Genomic DNA, 21,771 nt, shown 5'->3' with positions numbered 1-21,771 from the left:
GCATGGAACAGGAGGAAGACAGTGAAGTCAGAACTCCTGCACCAAAAGCTTCAAAGGAAAATACAAGCTGGTTACAGGCCAGAGAGGACCTTAAGAAGCAGATAAGAGAAGTGGAGGAAAAATTGGGAAGAGAAATGACAATGATGCAAGAAAATTACAAAATGAGAGTCAACAGCCTGAATAAGGAAAATAACACCTTAAAAAATAGACTGCCTCAATTGGCAAAAGAGGCTCAAAAAGGCAATGAGGAGAAGAATGCCTTAAAAAGCCGAATTTGCCAGATGGAGAAAGAATCTCAAAAGCTCACTGAAGAGAATCATTGCTTCAGAATTAGATTGGAGCAAATGGAAGCTAATGACTTTATGAGAAATCAAGATGCTGTTAAACAGATCTAAACAAATGAAAGAATAGAAGACAATGTGAAATATCTCATGGGAAAAACCACTGACCTGGAAAATAGATCCAGGAGAGATAATTTAAAAATTATTGGACTACCTGAAAGCAACATGGTACAGTGAGAATAGCCCTGGATTTGACATTGAAAGGTCCTGGTCTCAAAGTGCACAAGTCACTTTCTCTGGGCCTCACTTTTCTAATGTAGAAAATGAGAAAATTGGACTCTAAAGTCTCTCCCAGCTCTAAATTTATGAATTGCAAAGTAATGGTCCTTTAACACCCTTTTTTAGCAGTAAAAAATTGTTCACATGCTGTTAGAGACAGGAAATTGTTGTCTCCTGTTCTCTCCTTTGTTCTTAGGGTTCCAGGAACATTGAACACACCATGTTCATTTCAGAGCAGCACATTTTAAGAAACACAGTGATTGAATGGAAAAAAGTAGGTAGCAGTCTTAGTTGTGAAAAGATCAGGCTGACTGGTCAAAGGACCGGGGCTTGTAGAGATTGGAAGAGAAGACTTAGGACCACAGGATAGTGATCTTCAACTATTTCATTTTCATTGTTTATTTCAGCAAATGGAAATGGAATTAGCCATATTGCTGCTTCATCTCAGAGGGAGCAAGTAGGAGCCACAGGGGCACATTGTGAAAAAAAAAAACAACAAAATACAGAGAAAGCTTCAATATTTTAAACTGGTGTCATTGGAACTGTTTACAATACTAAGCATTAATTAAGCAGCTAGATGTGCCCGGCTCTGTGTCCAGTGTGCAGGACACAGAGGATGATAATAATGGCTCCTGCCATTAAGGAGCTTACAAACTAATCAGAGAAGAATTGTTTTCTAAAACTTTTTATTCATGTCCTTTTTAATTTATGGAATGAAGCAAACGTTTCAGAACAGTATGATAAAAAAGATGATTGCATATGAAACTGCAGATCTATTATGTACAACTTGCTGTTCCTTTTAAATAGGTAATGAATTAACATGTACATTTCTTTTTCCCCTTTCTCTCAAGGGACAACAGGGTTAATTCCCTGAATTCAGAAAAGAAATGTCCTGCTGCTCCCAAGTGTCTGTATACAATGAAAGGAACTTGGAAACATTTACGAACTCTTCAGTGTGGGGCCAGTTTTCAGAGAAGCCATATGGTTTGCTTGAGATGTAGAACTGTGAGCACTCCTTACATCAGTCTTTTTAGATTTGACTGGGTTTCTGATCAGCATAACCCAGGTCCTTAGTTAAGGGTCTCTAAACAGCAAGTAGAGATGATCTGGTTTCCTGGCCACCCGGGGCTAGGTTCAAACAAGGCCAATAAGGTTTTCTCTCAGTTGCCACAATTGAATATTTTTTTCTCACAGTACAGAAGTTGGACTAAACCTAGAACTGAGCAGCCTGTAGAATTGAGTCACCAAATGGAGTCAGTGTGATTGACTCAGTTGGCTCAGTTTCCTCAGCCTACTGGCAAGCAGTTTACATTTGAACTTCAGGACAGTTAGAGCTACAGCTGGGTAAGCACAAATGTTGTTGGTATTTCAGGCATTCACTTTCAAGGATGTGTCTGTGGAATTCACCCGTGAGGAATGGGTGGAGTTGAAACCATCTCACAAAAATTTGTACAGGGAAGTGATGCTGGAGAACTATAGGAACTTGGTGTCTTTGGCTAAGAACAGCTACTACCCCTTGGGACTCTTGATACATAATGTGACAACTTTCCAGATATTAACTGTTATCCTTTGGTATGGGAGAGGAAATATTCCTAATGCTTTTTTAGCTAAGACACAGATTACTTGTGCTATTTGTTTTTAGGAACAAAGATCTTTGCTTGGTATGCTGGGAAACTGATTTCTTCATTTGTTGTTATCCTTGAGAATATATCTTCCCTTTTCTCTTCCTTCAAGACCAAGATTTTCGTTTTAAGCCCAGTGGAGGTTTTATCTTACACAGTGCTCCCGCTGTCTAAGCAGGGAGTTGAGTCAACTGAACCATTTTTTCCTAAGTCCTACTCTAATCCATTCTCCCATAATATGGAATGTCCTCTCGTGGTCCTTTGTAATAAACTTGAGATGTTCCTAGCAGGCCTACTTTTTCCCCAAAGAGGGCTTAAACCAATTTTGAAATCTTTTGTTAAGTTTTATGGTTGCTTTCTTTTAAAAAAAAAAAATGGAATTTTTATCCTCCCTGACACTAAAAAAATATCCCAAACCCTCCTTTTCCCTCCACCTCTCAAATTGAACCCCACCTTTGAAAAACAAAAATCTCAAAACAAAACAAGCTATCCAGTTGGTGGTATAAGATACATTCAGTGATCTCATTTCCCCATCTTTCTACTAAGAGTTGGAAGTAATATTTCTGTTATATAATAGAGAATTTTATAATATACAATATTCTATCTATTCTGTGATGGAACTCTGAGATGACACCCTAGGACACTTTCATTGAACAGGATTTGCTGTTTCCAAACCAGATCTGATCTACCAGATGGAAAAAAAAGAAGCATCTTGGATGCCAGAGGCAGATGTTCCCAAGAAGCAGCTGTCCAGGTGAATACATTAAATCCAAGCACATGGGTTCTTGCAAATTAGAGATCTATTGATCATTTAGGTCAAAGCTCTTGTAAAATATTTGACCAAATGGCCTCTCAAAGCTTCTCAGGCCTGTTGAGAGGAGCTGAGACTTTCAAACTTCATTTTTAACCTCAAGAAGTTACTGTTTTTTATATATGTCTTTCCTGAAATATACCTCCACTCTCAAAGAAAGTTGTTTCCTTAAATAAGGCAGTTATTTCTCTTCTGTTCTTTGAAGATTATCTTCTCATAAGCAGACATTCTCCTATCTTACTTCCATGAATTTATTCTCATTTAAAATTAAGTACATTACTTAAGATATTAAATAACGTGCATTTTTGCTCTTCTGATATTTTCCTTTGTTATGTTTTTATTTTATTTTATTTTTTGCCTTTTGGAGGGCAATTGGGGTTAAGTAACTTGCCCAAGGTTACCTGGCTAGTTTTTTTGTGTGAGTGTTAAGTGTCTGAGACCGGAACCGAACTGACTCTGGGGCCAGCGCTTTACTCACTGTGCCACCTAGCCGTTCCTCATTATGTTTTTATGATTATGTTGCTTTGCTGCTATTACTTTTAAACATATCTCATCCTAACTTCATTCCTTTTTCTTCGTTCTGTCATGTTATGTGCCATCCTGTTTTTCTTTATGATTTCAAATAATGTATATAAAGGCACAGCAGTATGTTCATATGACAGGACTTCATATGACAGAAGCAGTATGTTCATATGACTGAAAACCTCTAGGTTGAATGAGTGAGTTATGGCCATTTTGGCCATAACTCACTCATTCAACCTAGAGGTTTTCAGTACTTTGCTATTTCTCAGAAAGCTGGTGTGAAACATTTTAGTGAGCATGCTTTCTTTGCTTTCAGTAACATATTGAGGAAGCAGACCTAGTACTGGGACCATTGGGTCAAAGGATGTGAATCGTTTTGTATCTTTAGCTGTGATTACTGTTCCTTTTCTGAAAAATGGTAGCACCAACTTAATAAGTAGCTATTTAAATATAATTGTCAAAATTGTTTTTTAAGGTAATTTTGCTAGTCTGATGACTTCATTGCCACTTCTAAATTGTTTACATTTTTACTTCTTTGATTCCCAGAGTCTGAGTAGTGTTTCAGGTAATTAATAATCATTTCTCTTGTCAACAACACCTGTATGTCTTACTCCTACAGATTTCAATCCATTCTTTACCAACTAGATAAGCTGGAATTTTAGAGAAAATTCATGGCAACAGTTGTCATATTTTCCCCTTCATATTTCTTTTTTTTCTGTTTACCTGATATATGTATTTTTTTTCCTGACTCCAAAGTCAATTCTCTATTTTCTTCCTGTTCAGTCTTTTCTCTTCCTATATTTACTTGAAGTAAGGATACATTTGCAAGTCTCAGCTTCATCTTTTTTTTTCTGAATAATTTCATCCCATTAAAGTATCATCCAATTAAAGAAGATTTAGGGGTCATTCATCCAGGTGGATTCACCATCAGTCAAATCATTTACTTGTGTTACCTTAGAGTTATCATACTTTCAAATAAGATACATTGGTTCTTGGTGAAAGAACTTCTCAAGAGGAAAAGCAAGAGAATAGCTTGGGCATCTTTGAACACATAATAAAGTTGGGAAAGGGTGAAAAATGCAGGATTAACCAGCTCCTTATTCTTCCTTTCAGAGAGCAGAGAATTTCCTGGAGATAAACCTCCTGAATGTAATGAACGTGGGAAGGTCTTCTCGAGCAAGGAGCAGCTTACTGTGCATAAGAAAATTCATACTGGAGAGAAACTTTATTAATATAGTGAATGTGGGAAGGCCTTCAGTGATAAGAGAAACCTTAGAGTGTATCACAGAATTCATACAGGAGAGAAACGTTATGAATGTAGTGAATGTGGTTTGTGAATGGTGTAGTGAACCTTCACTAGTAAAAAACATCTTACAGTTCATCAGAGAATTCATACTGGAAAAAAACCTTATGAATGTACTGAATGTGGGAAGGCCTTCAGAAGCAAGCATCATCTTGGTCTGCATCAGAGAATTCATGTTCAAAAGAAACTTTATGAGTGCAATGAATGTGGGAAGACATGGAAGGATAAGACACAACTTACAGAGCATTACAGAATTCATACTGGGGAATAAGCTTATGAATGCAATGACTGTGGGAAAGCCTTCAGGGATAAGAGAAACCTTAGAGTGCATCACAGAATTCATACTGGAGAGAAACCCTATGAATGTAGTCATTGTGGGGAGACCTTCATGAGGAAGCAATCTCTTACTGTGCACCTGAGTGTTCATACTGGAGAAAAACCTTATGCGTGTAGTGAATGTGGGAAGGACCAACCATTAACGTGAAAAGTCTCTAATATTGCCTCCAATTAGAAATCAGAGGAGCCAATATTGTATTATTTGCTTTTTATTAATTGGTCTTGTTTGATTATTTTCAATGTATTAAAGTACATGCCCTGCTATCTTCTGGGTCCAGTCCTCAGCTGAGGAAGGGGACTGATCCCAGTTTGTTGTACAACTGTCATACCATGGTTAATATAAAATGGATATGCCCCAAAGGCTGAGCCTTTGTTTCCTCAATCATTTCTTCTTTCACTTCCCACCCATGAGGGATTGTTTCATTTATTTATTTGTGTCCCAGTACAATGCGTGGTATACACCTGCACTGAAAAATTCCTCATGCAGAAAGAAATGATAAGTAGAAGTATATATAGAATGATTTTATGGACACACAGACACACCCCCCCCCTCCCCACACAGAAACAGACATTTCTAGGGTTGCAGGAAAGAATGGGATAAAAAGAAATTTAATTTGTAATTTTATCATATATTTTAAAAAAAGAGCAAATTGTCCATAAGATATTTGCAGTTTCACATGCAATTATCTTTTTTTATCCTGCTTTTAGAATGTTTTATTCCATAAATTAAAACTTAAATCAATAAACATTTGTAGAAAATAATTCTTCTCTGATTAGTTTGTAAGCTCCTTGATGGCAGAAGCCATTATTGCCACCCTCTGTATTCTGCACACTTGACACAGAGCCTGGCACCTGTAGGTGCTTAATAAACTCTTATTATTGTAAATATTTCCAATGACACTAATTGTAAATGTCTGGTTTTTTTTTTTTTTACAATGGGCCCCCATGGCTCCTACTTGTTCCCTCTGGGCTGAAGCATCAATGTGGCTAATCCCTTTTCCATTTGCTGAAACAAAACAATGAAAATGAAATAGTTGAAAAAGCTATCCTGGGTCCTAAGTCTTTTCCAATCTATACCAGCCCAGTCCCTTTGACCAGTCATCCTGTTTTCTTCACAACTAAGACAGTTAGCTTCCTTTTTTCATTCTATCACTGTGTTTCTTAAAATGTGCTGCCCTAAAATGAACATGAGTGTGTTCAATGCTCCTGGAAACATAAGAGCAAAGGAAAGCATGGGAGACCACAATCTCCTATAATCTAACAGTGTGTGAATAATTTTTTACTGCTGCCAGGAGTGTTAAAGGACCATTACCTTCCAATTCACATATTGAGACCTGAAAGACACTTCCAAGTCCAATTTCCTCATTTTACACATTAGAAAACTGAGAGCCAGAGAAAGTGACTTGCTTAAGGTCCAAAGGGGAGGAAATGGTAGATGTGCCCTTTTTCAAAAGAAGAAATCAAAGTAATCTTTGATCATTTGAAATCATGCTCTAAATCACTAATAATCACAGAGATGCAAATTAAAACAACTCAGAGACACTCCTTCACACCTATCAGGTTGGCTAATACGACAGAAAGAAAAACAATAAAGGTTGTTAGGAGGAGAATGAAAAAGAAATGGGACACTAATCCACTGTTGGTAGAATTATAAACTGCTCCAATCATTCCAGAGAGTCATTGGGAAATATTCCCAGAAGACCATTGAACCATGCATACCTTTTGAACCAAAAATACTTTTGCTAGTTTTGCATCCCAGAGATAAAAGGAAAAAGAAAAGAATCTCTATGTACAAAAATACTTATAGGGTCACTAGGTGGCACAGTGAATAGAACATTGGCCCTAGACTCAGGAAGACCTGAGTTCAAATCCAGTCTCAGACACTTAACACTTACTAGCTGTGTGACCTTGGGCAAGTCACTTAACCCCAACTGCCCATCCAAAAGCAAAGTTAAATTAAGGGGTGAAAAAGAAGAAGGTGCTGGGAAAAGGGGAAAAAGATAGGTAGAATGGGGTAAATTATCTGACAGAAAGAAGTCCTAAAGAAATTTTACAGTGAAGAGGGAAATGGGGGAAGGGGAAGGGGAATACCCAAACCTTACTCTCATCAGAATTGGCCCAAAGTAGAGAATAACATACACAGTCAGGTCTAGAAATCTATCTTACCATACAGGAAAGTAGAGGGAGAAGGGGATAACAGAATGGCATGTGTGATAGAAGGGAGGGCAGTTTGGAGTAGGCAAAAGTCAGAAGCAAATCACTTCTGAGTTTGGACAGGGTGAAAGAGAGAGAGTATAGAATAAACAGGGAAAATAGGATAGAGGGAAATACACAGCTGGTAATCACTACTGTGGAAAAAGTTTTATCACGACTTTTTCTGATACAGACATTTCTCCAACATATAGAAAACGGAGTCAAATCTATAGAAATAAGAGCCATTCCTCAGTTGATAAATAGTTAAAGGATATGAATAGGCAGTTCTCAAAAAAAGCAATCAAAGTTATCTATAGTCATGTGAAAAAGTGCTCTAAATCATAACTGATTAGAGAAATGCAAATTGAAACAACTCTGAGCTACCATCCCTTATTTATTAGATGGGCTAATATGATAGAAAAGGAAAATGAGAAATGTTGGAGGGGATATGAGAAAATTAAGACTGATGTAATGTTGGTGAAGTTGTATCGTGATATATCCACTATGGAGAACCATTCGGAACTATGCCCAAAGGGCCATAAAACCATTTATGCTCTTTGATCCAGCAATACCACTACTAGTTCTGCAGCCCACAGAAAAAGAAAAAAAGGGGGGGGGTAACAAACATATTTATAGGACATATGTTCAGTGACATATGAAGCAAGGTTATCAGTTGAGGAACTGATGGAAGGGGGGATATCTCAGAAGTTTGAAGAGGAATAAAAAGCTCTGGAAAAAGTCTCTGTGGTGATTGTGGGAGAGACTTTGTAACAATCATGATCCTCCTATAGCATTTGAGTAGGAAGGAAGATGAGAGTAATCCAGGGTTGTGACTTGGCAAGGCAGGATCAGTGATAGGATAAGGGCTTAAGGGATTCAAGTGGAGAGAGCAGTACCTACTGAATTCATTCAGCAACAGGTCAAGATGGGGAAGGGTGCAGCCATAGCATGGGACAAAGGCTAGGAAAGAAACAAGTGGTCCAGCACTTGTAGGGTGTGGTAAAGATGAAGAACAGGTTTTAGATTGCAAGGTAGAGAAAGGAAGGCATGGAATAGCAATAGATTATGATTAGATAAGCAATTTCAGAAGTTATGACCATGGGGGTTATTGTTGTGTTCATCTGATGGGGTACCTGGGGTCTAGGTCAATTTGTGAAACCAACTTGTGAAATCAGTCTGTGAAATTGTAACTGCAGTTTGTATTGTAAAATTGTTATCTGTAAAATTCCTTTCCAAACCTTCGACTCTGCCCCTTCCCCCTATCCACACTAGGCCTAGGCAACACCTTGGGACTCCTTTGTTCTTACTTAATCCCTCATGTGTCCTCATGTCTGGCCCAAATCTTATCTAAACTGTCTATTCACATGCTCCTCTTGGTCAGCTCTAACCTTTATCTATGCACTGAGGTCCTTTCCCTCCATCCAGTCAGCCCTGACAATGGCAGCCCTACCCTTTAAAAGTAAAAGCATGTACCCCTCTCCCTCGCAGGTCCCCTAAAGGACTCTTGCCCGCTTCTTATAGAAGCCTAACAATAAACTTCTACAGCTCTCACTCCAATTAAGCCTGAGACCTTGAATTCTTTCCAGACGATATTGCAGGTTTTCTGGTCTTGGATAAGATCAGAATATCTGCTGAACCTATTGGGATCCCGTTTTACCCCCCATCACATCCTTTGTTCTCCAGGAGGACCATGACATCAGGGAGAGGCTAAGGTCTTTTCAGGGTCTCACTTTCAGCGAGGTTATGCCCATTCAGTGAATAGGTCTCTTTAAGTAGCTACTCAAGGGATGGCCCCTTTATAAAAAAAAAAAAAAAAAGGAATCCAATTGAGAAGGTATAAAGCCAAGCACAAGCAGCTCTTCTGAGTAACTTTAATGTGAATAACTTTAAGGTTCTGATCACATAGAATAGTGAACTCTCTATTTATTAAACAGTAAACTAAAGGAAAACATTCACAGAAACCAAAGTATAACACTCAGCAATATAACATAAAAACTTATTACTAAAGTGGTCACTTAGTCTTAAACAAAAGATATCATTCAGAAAATCACAACCTGAATTTATCAATATAAAATACCCATCTAAAGTTTTCTTTTATCTTTATTGGAAACTGGCTTCCAAACATCCTTAACTTAATCATCCTTAAGAAGCAATTATCCTTAAGGAGTACAAAGTATAAAGGTCTCCCACCCCTAGGTCACAGTTAAGTCACAATCTTGTCAGTTAGCAGTAAAAGTCCTTTCATCTTAATGTGTGGCTAACTTCCAAACTCCATGGTTCCTCTTCCATGCTGCCAGTTCTTGCCTGAATTCATCCAACTGTCACCTGAATTCACAGGGAGGCAGCTCTCAGCTTCTGTTCTATATCAAAAGCTCACAGTGACTTGTCCACTTCAAGCCCTTCACAGTTTTTGTTTTTGGGAAGACAAAGCTTAACAGAGCCACAACAATATTTATACAAATTAAGCTTAGCAGAGTCACAACAGTATTTACACACGATGCCAGCCCTATCATCTCAATTCATTTTCTGCCCAAGAAATCACCACAAGTCAACAGACAGGGTTCTTCTGACAAAGTAACACAATCACAAGTCAACAAACAGAAAGCTTCTATCTGACAAAGTAACACAATCAACAGAGTGCTTCTGTCTGAAAAAATAACACAAACACAAATCAACAGAGACAGAACAGATGGACAGAGTGCCAACACCATAAGCGTTCTCCCTCTCAGTTCTGCTTGGTTCCAGTGTGTGCTCCTGCTTTTATATGGTTCTTCTCCTTCCTGTTCTGCCTTTCCTGTTGCATCAGCAAGGTCTTCCCATCACAGGCAGGGTTCAAAAACACTTGAATAGCTGAAACAAGGAGCTAAGTACCATTTTGCTTGTCATTACAGAAGGGAAGACCCTCAGGGTTCCTGACCAAAAGAGAAACAGTTACTCTACTATTTCCATTCACTGTGTACTAGGACAACAGGGACCTATTGTCCAATCTCTGAGATTCAGAGTAAATTGGGCTTAAGGCCTAGTCTTTGAGAAAGAAGTCTAGCCAGTAAACCCAAATTTAAAGAGGCAGATTTCAGTTCCATCAAAATGTACCTTTCCTTGGGCAGAGAACTCTCAAGTAAGGAGACAGGAGAACGAGAGGGGAGAGGCTACTCACAGATTGTTTGTGCCATGATATATCAGGGAAATGAAGACGTGGTTTGCAGTTGACTTTGACTTAAGTGAGGGAGGGCTATGCAAGGTCACAAACCTCACTTTCTCCTCCAGAGATATCTGGGTCCAGTGGCCAGATATTCATTACGATCACTGGAGATGGCCCAGGATGCAATGGTGGTCAAACACCTGTAGGTCATGGTAAAGAAGAACAGGGTTTAGATTGCAAGGCAGAGAAAGATAGGCATTGAATAACAATAAACTGTGAGCAGATAAACATATTTCAGAAGTTATAACCATGGAGGAGTTGCATTGGTGGGAGTTGAAAAGATTGAAGGTATGACCATCTGTGTGCTCCTGAGGTGGGGTGCAGGATAATCTTATGGGAAATGAGTAAGGTGAGCAACTGATAGATAAGGGTTTTTGAGGGAGTATGTTATTGTGTGGTCGACTGTGTATGTTCAAGTCCTCTGGTTTGAGTGCAGGAGTTGGAGAACAATGAAAGACTAAGTCAGTCAGTGAATTTCCTGAGGGATGATGGAGAGTGTCCTTGAGATGGAGACACAAAAGTTAACAGATTTTTTACTGGGTGGTATATATGGATTCAGTGGGCTTCAAAGAAGAAGTTGCTGAATAATGAAGGTAGAGAGAGAATCTAGAAGTAACAATGGGAAGCAAGGGATATTCAGAATTCCCACCTGAATCAGAGTGCTTGTATCCTGGTAGAATAGGGTGACCCAATAAGCTTCAAGGGTCTATATCTCCCCTTTCCAATCACATTCTCCCCAGAGACACATGTTCCAGTAGAAAGGAAGGAGAGCCAATTTGGGCCTTTTCATCTAGATATTTCTTGTCTTGGATTTCATCTAGTCCTCAAGTTTTCCTGCCAAACTTGTCCTTGGAACCTGTCATAGGAAACCAGCATTCCTAAAATGAACAAAGATGCTAAAAGATGTAAAAGTCTCAGTGTGGAATGAGCCGTGGGAAGACAGGTACACCGATGCAGTGCTGCAAGAGCCTTGGATTAATCCACTATTTCTGGAAAACAATAGAGGAGAGGAAGGAAATAAGCATTTATATAGCTCTGATTATGTACCCCAAATGACTAAGAGCTTTAAATATATGACCACATTTGACCCTCATGAAGAGCCTGAGTGGAAGATGCTTTTGTCATGCCTTTTTTGTACATTAAAAACCAAACCAAAGAGTCAGAAATCACAGGTCCACAGACAAATTATTGTGCCATTAGAAAGACCAGATTCCCTTTTTTTTTTTTATTATCAATATATCCCCCCTCACCAGGTAGAAGTGTTCTTAGGAGTCTGCTGTTTGGTCTGAGGAGATCACAAGCTAATAAACAAATGAAAATGATAGCTAACATGGTTATGGCACCTAGCATGTACCAAGAACTGTCCTAAGTGTTCTATAATTAATATCTCATTTTATCCTCACACCAACCCTGGGAGACCCGTGCTATTGTCATTTCCATTTTATAGATAGGGAAGCTGGGGCAGACATTAAGTGACTTGCCCATGGTCACACAGCTAGTGCAATTGTCTAAACTTGGATTTGAACTCAGGTCTTCCTGGTTCCCTATGTGGTGCTCTATTCACTGTACCAACATGCTTAGTAGTTATAGCCCCTTTTCCCCCAAGGATTGTAGTATCAACACAATAATCACAGCAACAACTTCAACCAAGCATATGTTGACATAGTACTGAATTGCAAAACATAACTCTCCATATGGACTCTCCATATAGAAGACAGAAGCAAAACACTTATTCAGACACCATAAAGCCAAATCCCAACACCAGAAACTCAAATCCTAACACCAGAAAACAAAACCATCATAGCAAAAAATAAGTTAATATACCATAAGACAACAGGGAGCCATGACATACCTAGCTGTCTCCTTGCTTGCATCCTTTCTTCCCTCCAGCTCTAACTGCTTTCACTCCCAGCTTCCTCTGCCCTCAGCTCCATCCATTCAGCAGACTCCTTCCACCACAGGCTCCGTGTGATTAAATTTTCCTATTAAGGGGCAGGGAAGATCTTCAAATTCCCTTAGACCTATTAAGGGGGAAGGGAAGATCTTCAAATTACCATTACCATTACATTTGGCCCCAAGCTGTTTCATGTCCCTTACATAGCAAAAATACATTAATAATACATCTCACTACATAGATTAATGAGATTTTAGGGGTAACTGGTATCAATAGAACTTTACAACAATATAACAGTGAGAACAGAAAATAATCAAAGAAAACAGTATCTTAGGGTGGGGCTTGAGCACAAACACCCCATCATTACCTCCTTGAACTAATGAGGCTCAAAATGTTGGGGTAAGGGGTGAAGGTTTCTTCTTTCAATAGCTAATTCTTGTGGAAATTGGACACAGAATTGTCCCTGCCCCAAGATGTCCCATACAAGAGGTAAATTTTTAGCTGGTATCTGGAGCTTGGTCCACACTAGATTAGCTAATCAAACATCTGCAGGTCAAGGATACTAAGCCCTCAGGAAACAAATCTAGCAAATAAGTTTAATGGACAAAAAGCCAAAAAGAAACAAGGAGACAACAACCAGAAGCAGGGTAGATATAGGGTCAGCCTTGCTTCTGGAGTCCACTATCATAGCCTCATTCATGGTAGACTATATGAGTTAAGGGTACAATTTGGTAACCATCTTCTCCTGAATAACAACAGTTACAGTATTATCTTTCCCATGTACTACAATTTCCACAGCCTTTTGGAACATTGTCTGGCTTTATCTTTACCCATACTTTATTTTTTTTTTAATTAATTTACTTTTAGTTTACAACATTCAGTTCCACAAATCCTTGAGTTACAAATTTTCTCCCACTCCCTCTCATCCTCCCCCCCCCACCCACTATGGCAGTGTGTAATCAAATATGGGATCTACAAATACCATCACATTAAACATTAGTAAGGTTGTAAAGGATTATAACCAATGGAATGAACAATGGGTAAGAGGAAACAAAAGAAAACAAGAAAAACAGAGAGAGCAATTGCCTCAGTCTACATTCTGACTCTGTGACTCTTTCTCTGGATGTGGATATCTCTTTCCATCATGAGAGTTTTGGAGTTGTCTTATAACCTTACATTGCTGAGAGGAGCCCAGTCTATCAAAGTTCATATGATGTTCATCTCCCTTCCTTCTTTCTCTCTACTATAGTATATTTTTATGCCTCTTTGTGTGGCATAATTTACCCTTTTCTCCCTCCTCCTTTCCTTTTCTCCCATTACATTCCCTTTGTACCCTTTCATAAGGTTTTTTATAATCAGATTAATTCATTTACACCCACACCCTCTATCTATGTATATCCCTTTTAAATGTCATGATAATTATCTAAATCTCAATATTGACAGGTATCAGCTTCCCATATAGGGATATCGACAATTTGCTCTTAATGAATCACAAGTTATATGTGTGTGTGTGTGTGTGTGTGTGTGTGTGTGTGTGTGTGTGTTTTCCTTGTTTACCTTTTTATGTCTCTCTTGAGTCTTGTATTTGGAGATCACATTTTCCATTGAGCTCTGGATTTTTCATCAGGAAAGTCTGGAAGTCCCTTATTTCACTGAATGACCATCTCCTTGCCTGGAAGATTATGCTCAGTTTTACTGGGTAGCTGATCCTTGGTTGCCGTCCAAGCTCTTTTGCTTTAGGAAATATCAAATTCCAATCTTTTCAATATTTTAATGTAGCAGCTGCTAGGCCCTGTATAATCCTGAATGTAATTCCACAATATTTGAATTGTTTCTTTCTGGCTGTTTGCAGTATATTCTCCTTGACCTTATAATTCTGGAATTTGCCTACTATATTTCTTGGAATTTTCAATTTGGGATCTCTTTTAGGAGAAGGACAGTGAATTCTTGTGATAACTATTTTACCTCTGATTCTAGGAACTCAGTTTTCTTCAACAGCCTCTTGGAGGATGTTGTCCAGGCTGTTTTTTTCATCATGGCTTTCTGGTAGACCAATAATTTTTAAGTTATCTCTCCTGGATCTGTTCTCCAGGTCAGTTGTTTTTCCAATGAGACATTTTACACTTTCTTCTAATTCTTTGATATTTATTTTTTATTTGACTGATTATTGATGTCTCATAGAATCATTAGCTTTGATTTGACCGATTCTAATTTTTAGTGAATTATTTTCCTTGGTTAGTTTTTGAAGCTCCTTTTCCATATGTTCAGATTTCATTTTTAGGGAGGTATTTTCTCCTGTTAGATTTTGAACCTCCTGTCCCAGTTCACAAATTTTACTTTTTAAGGATTTGTTTTCTTCAGTGAGATTTTTTTTTTCAATTTGATCAATTTATCTTTTATCTCTCTAATTTGGCTTTAAAAATATTTCTTGAGCTTTTCCAAGAATGCTTTTTGGGTTTGAGACCAGTTCATATTTCCTTCTGTGGTCTCAAGTGTGAGTATAGAGTCCACGTTGTCCTCTGAATTTGGTTGTTCTTGCTCACTATAAAAGGATTGGATTGTTCTTGCTTTTGAGTTCCCAGCTTCCTTCTTGCCCATTGTGATTGTTTATTTCCTGACTTTTGAAGTTGATTTCTGCTTCTGGGATGCAGAGGGCTCTGACCCACACTTCTCAGGCTGGGAACTAGGGGTTTGGTTGTTGACTTTGTGTGCTGCAGCCTCTGGGTGTCGGGACCAAGGCCAAGACCAGGAATCTCAGTGTTTCCCCTGGGTTACCCTGAGGCTCACAGATAACTTGTCAGGGAGGCATGATCTGGCCACTTCAGGTTTCCACCCCATGCCCCAGGGCTACAGCTCAGGCAGACTCAGCAGCTGGTGCCCTGCAGCGCTGGTGTTTGCAGATTGCCTTGATTGTGATAAGGCACAACTGGGCTTCTGTTTTTAGTACTTGCTGGATTTACCCCCCTGGGCTTTGTGATCTCCAGCTGGTCAGCTGAGATGGGACTTGTTGGGACTCTTCCCACCCTTCACTTCAGGCTCAGCACAGCCTCAGTCACACCCTTCCTCTAGGACTCCCAAGCCTGCCACTGATTCCACTATATCAGGATTTTACTCTGGATGGAGCATTAATCTCTGGGTTTTCAGGGTCAAGGAAGAAGATTAGAGCAGGTGAGGTTTACTCTGTCATCTTAGCTCCTGAAGGTTTAGGTAGGTAATTTTTAAACATCCAGGCAGTGGGCTGATAGCTCCAGGAAAAGCTGCTTCCACAGGTCCTGCACTTTTTCTTACCCAGCTCAGACTGATTCTCCATCCCACAGTGAGCCACCTGAAAATTGCCCTCGGGGTTATCCACATATTATCTATGTAGTGGGTAAGCTGTGCACCAGGCAGTTATAATTCATCCAAATGTTCAGCCACAATCCTATGACTAATAGTTGGGTTCTGCAGATAACCAGATAAGGAAGGGAGTAAAAGTATTTTGTCTGCCCTGCCAAGTGAAAGCAAATTGGTCCCATTGTTTAGAGTTTATTAGGATAGTAAAGACAGCATTGGTTAAATCAGTAAATGTGTACCAAGTCCCATCATATTTCAGAATCCTTTCTATTAAGGACACATTATCTGGAACAGCAGCATACAACATAGTAGTCAGTTTATATAGTTGTGTATAATCCACTGTCATTCTCCACATTCCATCTGACATTCATACTGGCCAGATAAGATTATTCCATCAAGTGCTTGTAGACACTGACATTCCTGCATCAACATATTCCTTTATAGTATTGGTAATTTCAACTTGCCCACCTGGCACACAATACTGCTTTAAAGAAATTGCTCCAGAAGGTTCAGGTAAGCAATTGTGTCCATTTTTACTTTACCCTCTAAAACTGTATTAATTTCAATCTTCCTTCCTGCAAGTTTATATTTCCCCTTAAGTGAATTTAGAGTCATACCTCTCAATATATCTATTCCAATGCTGTATTCAGGAATTGGCATGATTATCATAGTATATTCTTTCTTAGGTAATTGTCCAATTTTCATCATTAGTTTGACTTGTCTGGCTGATATTTCAGCCCCTCCCAGGATTGTGATGGTAATAGAAATTTCATGTTTGAGTTTGTCATGGTTCCCACATAAGAGAGGCCTGTGCCCCAGTATCTATTAATGCCCTAGTTGCAGCATTTGATTCGTTTTTCCAATATATGGTCAAATTGATATAGGGTCTGTAATCCCGTATGTGTATTTCTTTAATCTGAGCTGGGGCTTGATCAATTTCCTATTCTCCCTGAAGGGGTGATGAACCTGAATATAAGGATTCAAGAGGATCTTTAGGGTCAGTTCTTACTTCCCTATTCCATCCAATATTATGTTCCTTTTTCTGGTACATTTTATATACTTCATCAGTTGGAATACTATGTATTCTTCCAAAATCTATCCCTGCTTTCAATAGAGCAGTAAACAATTATTTTCTTGTCAATCTATTCTGACTTTGAATCTGCTGGCTATTTGCTCTTCTCTCTTGAGAAAATTTATCTTTTTCTCATTCATCCAAGTCACTCAACTGTGAAATCTTATCCAGCACCTCCTAAATATGATGCCCTATCTCCCTAATTTGTAGTGTCAGAATTAGGTGCTTATAAGCAGGAGGAGCCATCTTCACTGTGATATTTCTATAAGAAACTGCTAAGGGGGTATCATGATAAGCCTCAGTGTCTCCCATCATAATAGCAGTCTTCATTACCTCCTCCTTTAAGTTTCTCATATAGTCCTGAAGCAAATACCAGGGTCTCTCTCCACTAGGCCACACAGAATCAGTGAGATACATTTTAATGAATCCATCTACTTTTAAAGCTAATAGATTGTATTGTTACCTCCTAGCCTATGATGATCCCTAAAAGCTTTTTGTACAAAAGGATTCTGACTAATACCTATACATTTCAAACAATCCATGCTATTTACCCACACTCCTCTGGCCCCTTCATCACTGATTCTCACCATCCAAGACACTAACAATTCTCCCGTCCTTTGGGTGAATTGCCTCAATGTATCAGTAACCTCCTGCTGAGTGAAATCCTCAGTTATCTCCCTGAACTGTTTAGCCCCCCTGGTTCTTTTACTTTCTTCTTAGCATGGGGTGAACTTTTGCTCTTGTAAAATCTTCCTTATCAAACTTTGTTTCATTTTTCTCCCACACATTCTTCTGGCAGTCGTCAATGGGACAACTAGGCTCAGCCTGTGCCAGAGTTGCATATACCTTCCTTTTGCTAATTTTTTACTTCTTTTTGAGAAACACACAGAAGCCTTCTCCTCTACCTCCTGAGGCTCTCCATCTTGCCCTTTTGAAGGAGAGCCCAAATGCTGTGACACAGCCAACTCCCTTTCCATCTGAGTTTTCTCTTCCAGCAACTCGTCTCTGCTTTTACATATATTATCATAACCTGTTAGTAAAATCCAGCCTCTTCTACACACTACTTCCTGTTCTTTCCCTATTTTTATTCGTATTACTTGCAATCACCTTCTTAAATATCTAGTTTCTCCCTTTTCATTCCCATTTTCAGAGAGTTCTGTACTTTTAGCCCATTCCCTTGCTAGGGAGGAATAAGGTAAATCCTTCCATTTTGGGATATCCATTTCTTCTTCTGAAGCCCTTCTGCACCCAAACAGAGGTGTGACATTTTGTGATTCCATCTTCTTTGACTTGTTGGAGAGGAGTTTAATTTTTACCCACTAAACAAAGTGTTCACTCTTGTCTTTCAATATGTCTTTGTGTGTATGTATGATTAATAGTATAACATATATATACATATGTATCCACAAAGTATACTATTTATCATATTAAGGAAATGTACATTATTCATGTTTTCTAGAGTTTTTAATAGAAATAGTTGTTTATTAAAAGAAATTCTGCATCTCTTGGAAATACAATATTTTCATTTTTTGTTATTAATATGATTTTCTTCTGAATATGAAACAAATAGAGCAATCATGGAATGTATTCATCTTGCTCATAAAAATAATCCTTGTACTATTTTGGGGGCATTCTTGCTAAGATTTTATTTTAAAAATTTTGTTATCAGTGTTTATTAGGGATATCATTTTGAAATTTTGTTTTTCTATTAACTCCTATGTGTTAAGTCCATATTTACATCATGGGAATTTTGTAAAATATTTTCTTTTGCTATTTTTGCCAACAACTTCTGTAATTTTGGAATTTTGAATGTTTGATATAATTCATTTTGTTTACATCTGGTCCTACATTCCCCATATTCACCTGCCCACTCCAACCCCATTAGGAGTCATTTAGACCTTGTTCAATATCGTCCTCTGAGCGTTGGTTGTCCAATCTTTCTGTTTCTTATTCTGCTAATTTGAGTATTTTGTATTTTTATAAAAATATGTTTCCTTTATATTGATGTATCTGGCATATAGTTGGGCAAAATAATTTATTTTTCCTTTTTCTTTTGATTAATTCTCTTAAGATTTTGAGTTCTAAATTTTCTCCCCTTCCTCACCACCACCCTCCCTGAGATGGCTTGAATAATATCTAATAAAATCCTTTATTTCTTTAATGTAAATTCTTCTTTCCAAATTTTTTTTTGTCTTTTTGGAGGGGGTAAGGCAGGGCAATTGGGGTTAAGTGACTTGACCAAGGTCACACAGCTAGTGTTAAATTTCTGAGGATGAATTTGAACTCAGATCCTCCTGACTCCAGGGCCACTGCTCTATTCACTGTGCCACCTAGTTGCCCCTTCACTCTTGTTAATGTTAATTTATTTCTCCTTTGCTCTTTTAAATCAAATTGGCCAATAGCTTATTTCCTTGATTATTTTTCCTCCTGAAATGTTCAAATTTATTCTTTTTTTTTTTTTTTACTTTAAATTTTGTTCATGTCTAACTTAATTTCAGCATTTGTTTTGGTATTTAATTAGCATTTTAAAATTCGATACTTTTATATTTTGTGTTTTAGTTCCACATCAAGTTCATTAATCTGTGAGTCAGTCAACTGTGTGTGTAGGTGTTAAAGCACCTACTATGGACCAGGCACTTTGCTAAGTGCTGGGGATACAGAGCAAGGCACTAAAACATAGTCCTCATTCCCTAAGTGAGTCCCAAATCAACCTACCCAGGAGGAAACTGAACCCAAACTGTTCCAGCTCTGCTCTGCAATACCACCTTTGTTCACAACTGCCTTTGTTGCTATTGTGGGAATGGGGGAGTTTAACTCCTTCAGCATCTTTGCTTCCAATAAAAGATTCATCTAAAAGGGATCATGTGATAGAGGTTTATTGTTTTACAGATGAAGAGCTCAGATAAGTAAAGAAACTTGTCCAAGGTTCCACAGAGCAATGGGTTAGAACACTATTCCTAATTAGCTCTTATCATTCAAGATGACACAAGGGAGGCAGTCATGCAGGCTCAAGAATCACTTATATGAAGCATCAGGGACTTCAGGTATGGACGTGGAAGTGGAAAGGAGAAAGCTCTGGGTTAAAGGATAATGTTCTCTGGATTTCTCAGTACAGAAATCTCTGCAGAGTTTAAGAAGTGAAAGTTAGGATAACTGTACAGATGTCGCTTGACCTGCTAGTCCTTCAAACCCATGACTCACTGTCAAGGTTCTATCTTGAAATCTCCCAACCTACTCACCTCCTCCTCCCAAAGAGCTAAGGCACCATCTGCCTAAACTGAAAGAGTCTCGAGTCTAATCTGGTTTTAAGATTGTCCAGGACAAGATGCTATAACAGCTTCTTTTTATCTTCACTTAATAGTATTTTTTTCAATTAAATGTAAACATATATTTCAACATTCACTTTTTAAAGATTTTGAGTTCCAATGTTTTTTCTCCCCACCACCCCCAAGGATGGCAAGCAATCTTATGTAAGTTGGACATGTACAATCATATTAAACATATTTCCCCATTAGACATGTCATGAAAGAAGAATCAGAACAGAGGGGAGAAACCATGAGAAATAAATTTTTTTAAAAACTGTGAACATAGTAGAGTGATTTGCTTTCAGACTCCATGGTTCTTTCTCTGGACGAGGATGTCTTTTAGAATTGTATTAGATCACTGCATTGCTGAGAAGAGTTAAGTCTATAAAAGTTGGTCATTGTACAGTATTTCCTACATTCACAAGGCGTCTCTCCAGTATGAATTCTCTGATGTACAATAGATCTTGCTTTCTGAAGATCTATCTACATTGACTACAACCATAAGGTTTTTTTGCCAGAATGAATTCTTTTATGTCCAGTAAGTTTTGAGTCAAAGAGAAAAGCCTTCCCACACTCCTTACTTTCATAAAGAATGTTTCCAGTATGAATTTTCTGATGAACTCTTAAGTTGTGAATTAATCCTGAACATAGTAGTGAATCATAGAGAATCAGTGATTCTCGTCAGTATGAATTTTGTGATGCAATGCAAGTTGCGTACTGTATCTGAAGGCCTTTCCACATTCAGTACATTCATAAGGTTTCTCTCCAGTATGAACTCTGTGATGAACTGCAAGTTTTCCCTTATCCCTGAAGCCCTTCCCACATTCATTACATTCATAAGGTTTCTCTCCAGTATGAATTCTATGATGCACTGTAAGTTGTGTCCTATCTCTACAGGCCTTCCCACATTCACTACATTGGTAAGGTTTCTCTCCAGTATGAGTTCTCCGATGCAGAGCAAGGAGACTCTTGCTCCTGAAGGCCTCTACGCATTCATTACATTTATAAGGTTTCTCTCCAGTATGAACTCTGTGATGTACTGTAAGTTGTGCCTTAGTACTGAAGGCCTTCTCACATTCACTACATTCATAAGGTTTCTCTCCAGTATGAGTTCTCTGATGCATTTTAAGATGTGTCTTACTCTTGAAGGCCTTTCCACATTCACTACATTCATAAGGCTTCTCTTCAGTATGAACTCTGTGATGAACTTTAAGTTGTGTCTTACTCTTGAAGGCTTTCTGGCATTCATTACATTCATAAGGTTTCTCTTCATTATGAATTCTGTGATGTACCCTAAGTTGTGTCTTACTACTGAAGGCTTTCCCACATTCACTACATTCATGAGGTTTCTCTCCAGTATGAATTCTCTGATGCAATTTAAGTTTTGTGTTCCTCCTGAAGGTTTTCCCGCATTCACTACATTCATAAGGTTTCTCTCCAGTATGAATTCTCTGATGCACTCTAAGTTGCGTTTTATCCCTTAAAGCCTTCCCACATTCACTACATTCATAAGGTTTCTCTCCAGTATGAATTCTCAGATGGATTTTAAGTGGTGTCTTATCCCTGAAAGTCTTCCCACATTCACTACATTCATAAGGTTTCTCTCCAGTATGAATTC

General features: G+C 38.4%; 2 protein-coding genes and 1 pseudogene across 2 annotated transcripts in view; 2 read left to right on the top strand and 1 right to left on the bottom strand.

The window, feature by feature from the left end:
• The window catches only part of LOC138167781 (zinc finger protein 25-like), a 119,123-nt gene that overhangs the window by 34,570 nt on the left and 62,782 nt on the right, over positions 1 to 21,771 (top strand). The gene's annotated exons all lie outside the window — the stretch shown is intronic.
• LOC138167785 (zinc finger protein 585A-like) overlaps positions 1 to 21,771 on the bottom strand; it is a 58,792-nt gene that overhangs the window by 28,662 nt on the left and 8,359 nt on the right. Inside the window, 1 exon segment of the mRNA XM_069096750.1 lies at positions 20,823 to 21,771. This exon segment is cut by the window's right edge and continues 399 nt beyond it. Within this exon segment, the coding sequence (XP_068952851.1) occupies positions 20,823 to 21,771 (949 nt within the window).
• LOC138167776 (zinc finger protein 260-like) lies at positions 1,915 to 5,799 on the top strand (annotated as a pseudogene).

This window comes from Petaurus breviceps, unplaced genomic scaffold (assembly GCF_028583685.1).
Source record: "Petaurus breviceps papuanus isolate PSGF00001 unplaced genomic scaffold, PetGlider_PUasm1.0 305, whole genome shotgun sequence".
In the NCBI taxonomy this organism is placed as follows: domain Eukaryota; kingdom Metazoa; phylum Chordata; class Mammalia; order Diprotodontia; family Petauridae; genus Petaurus; species Petaurus breviceps.
This window is presented reverse-complemented; position numbering and strand designations above follow the sequence as displayed.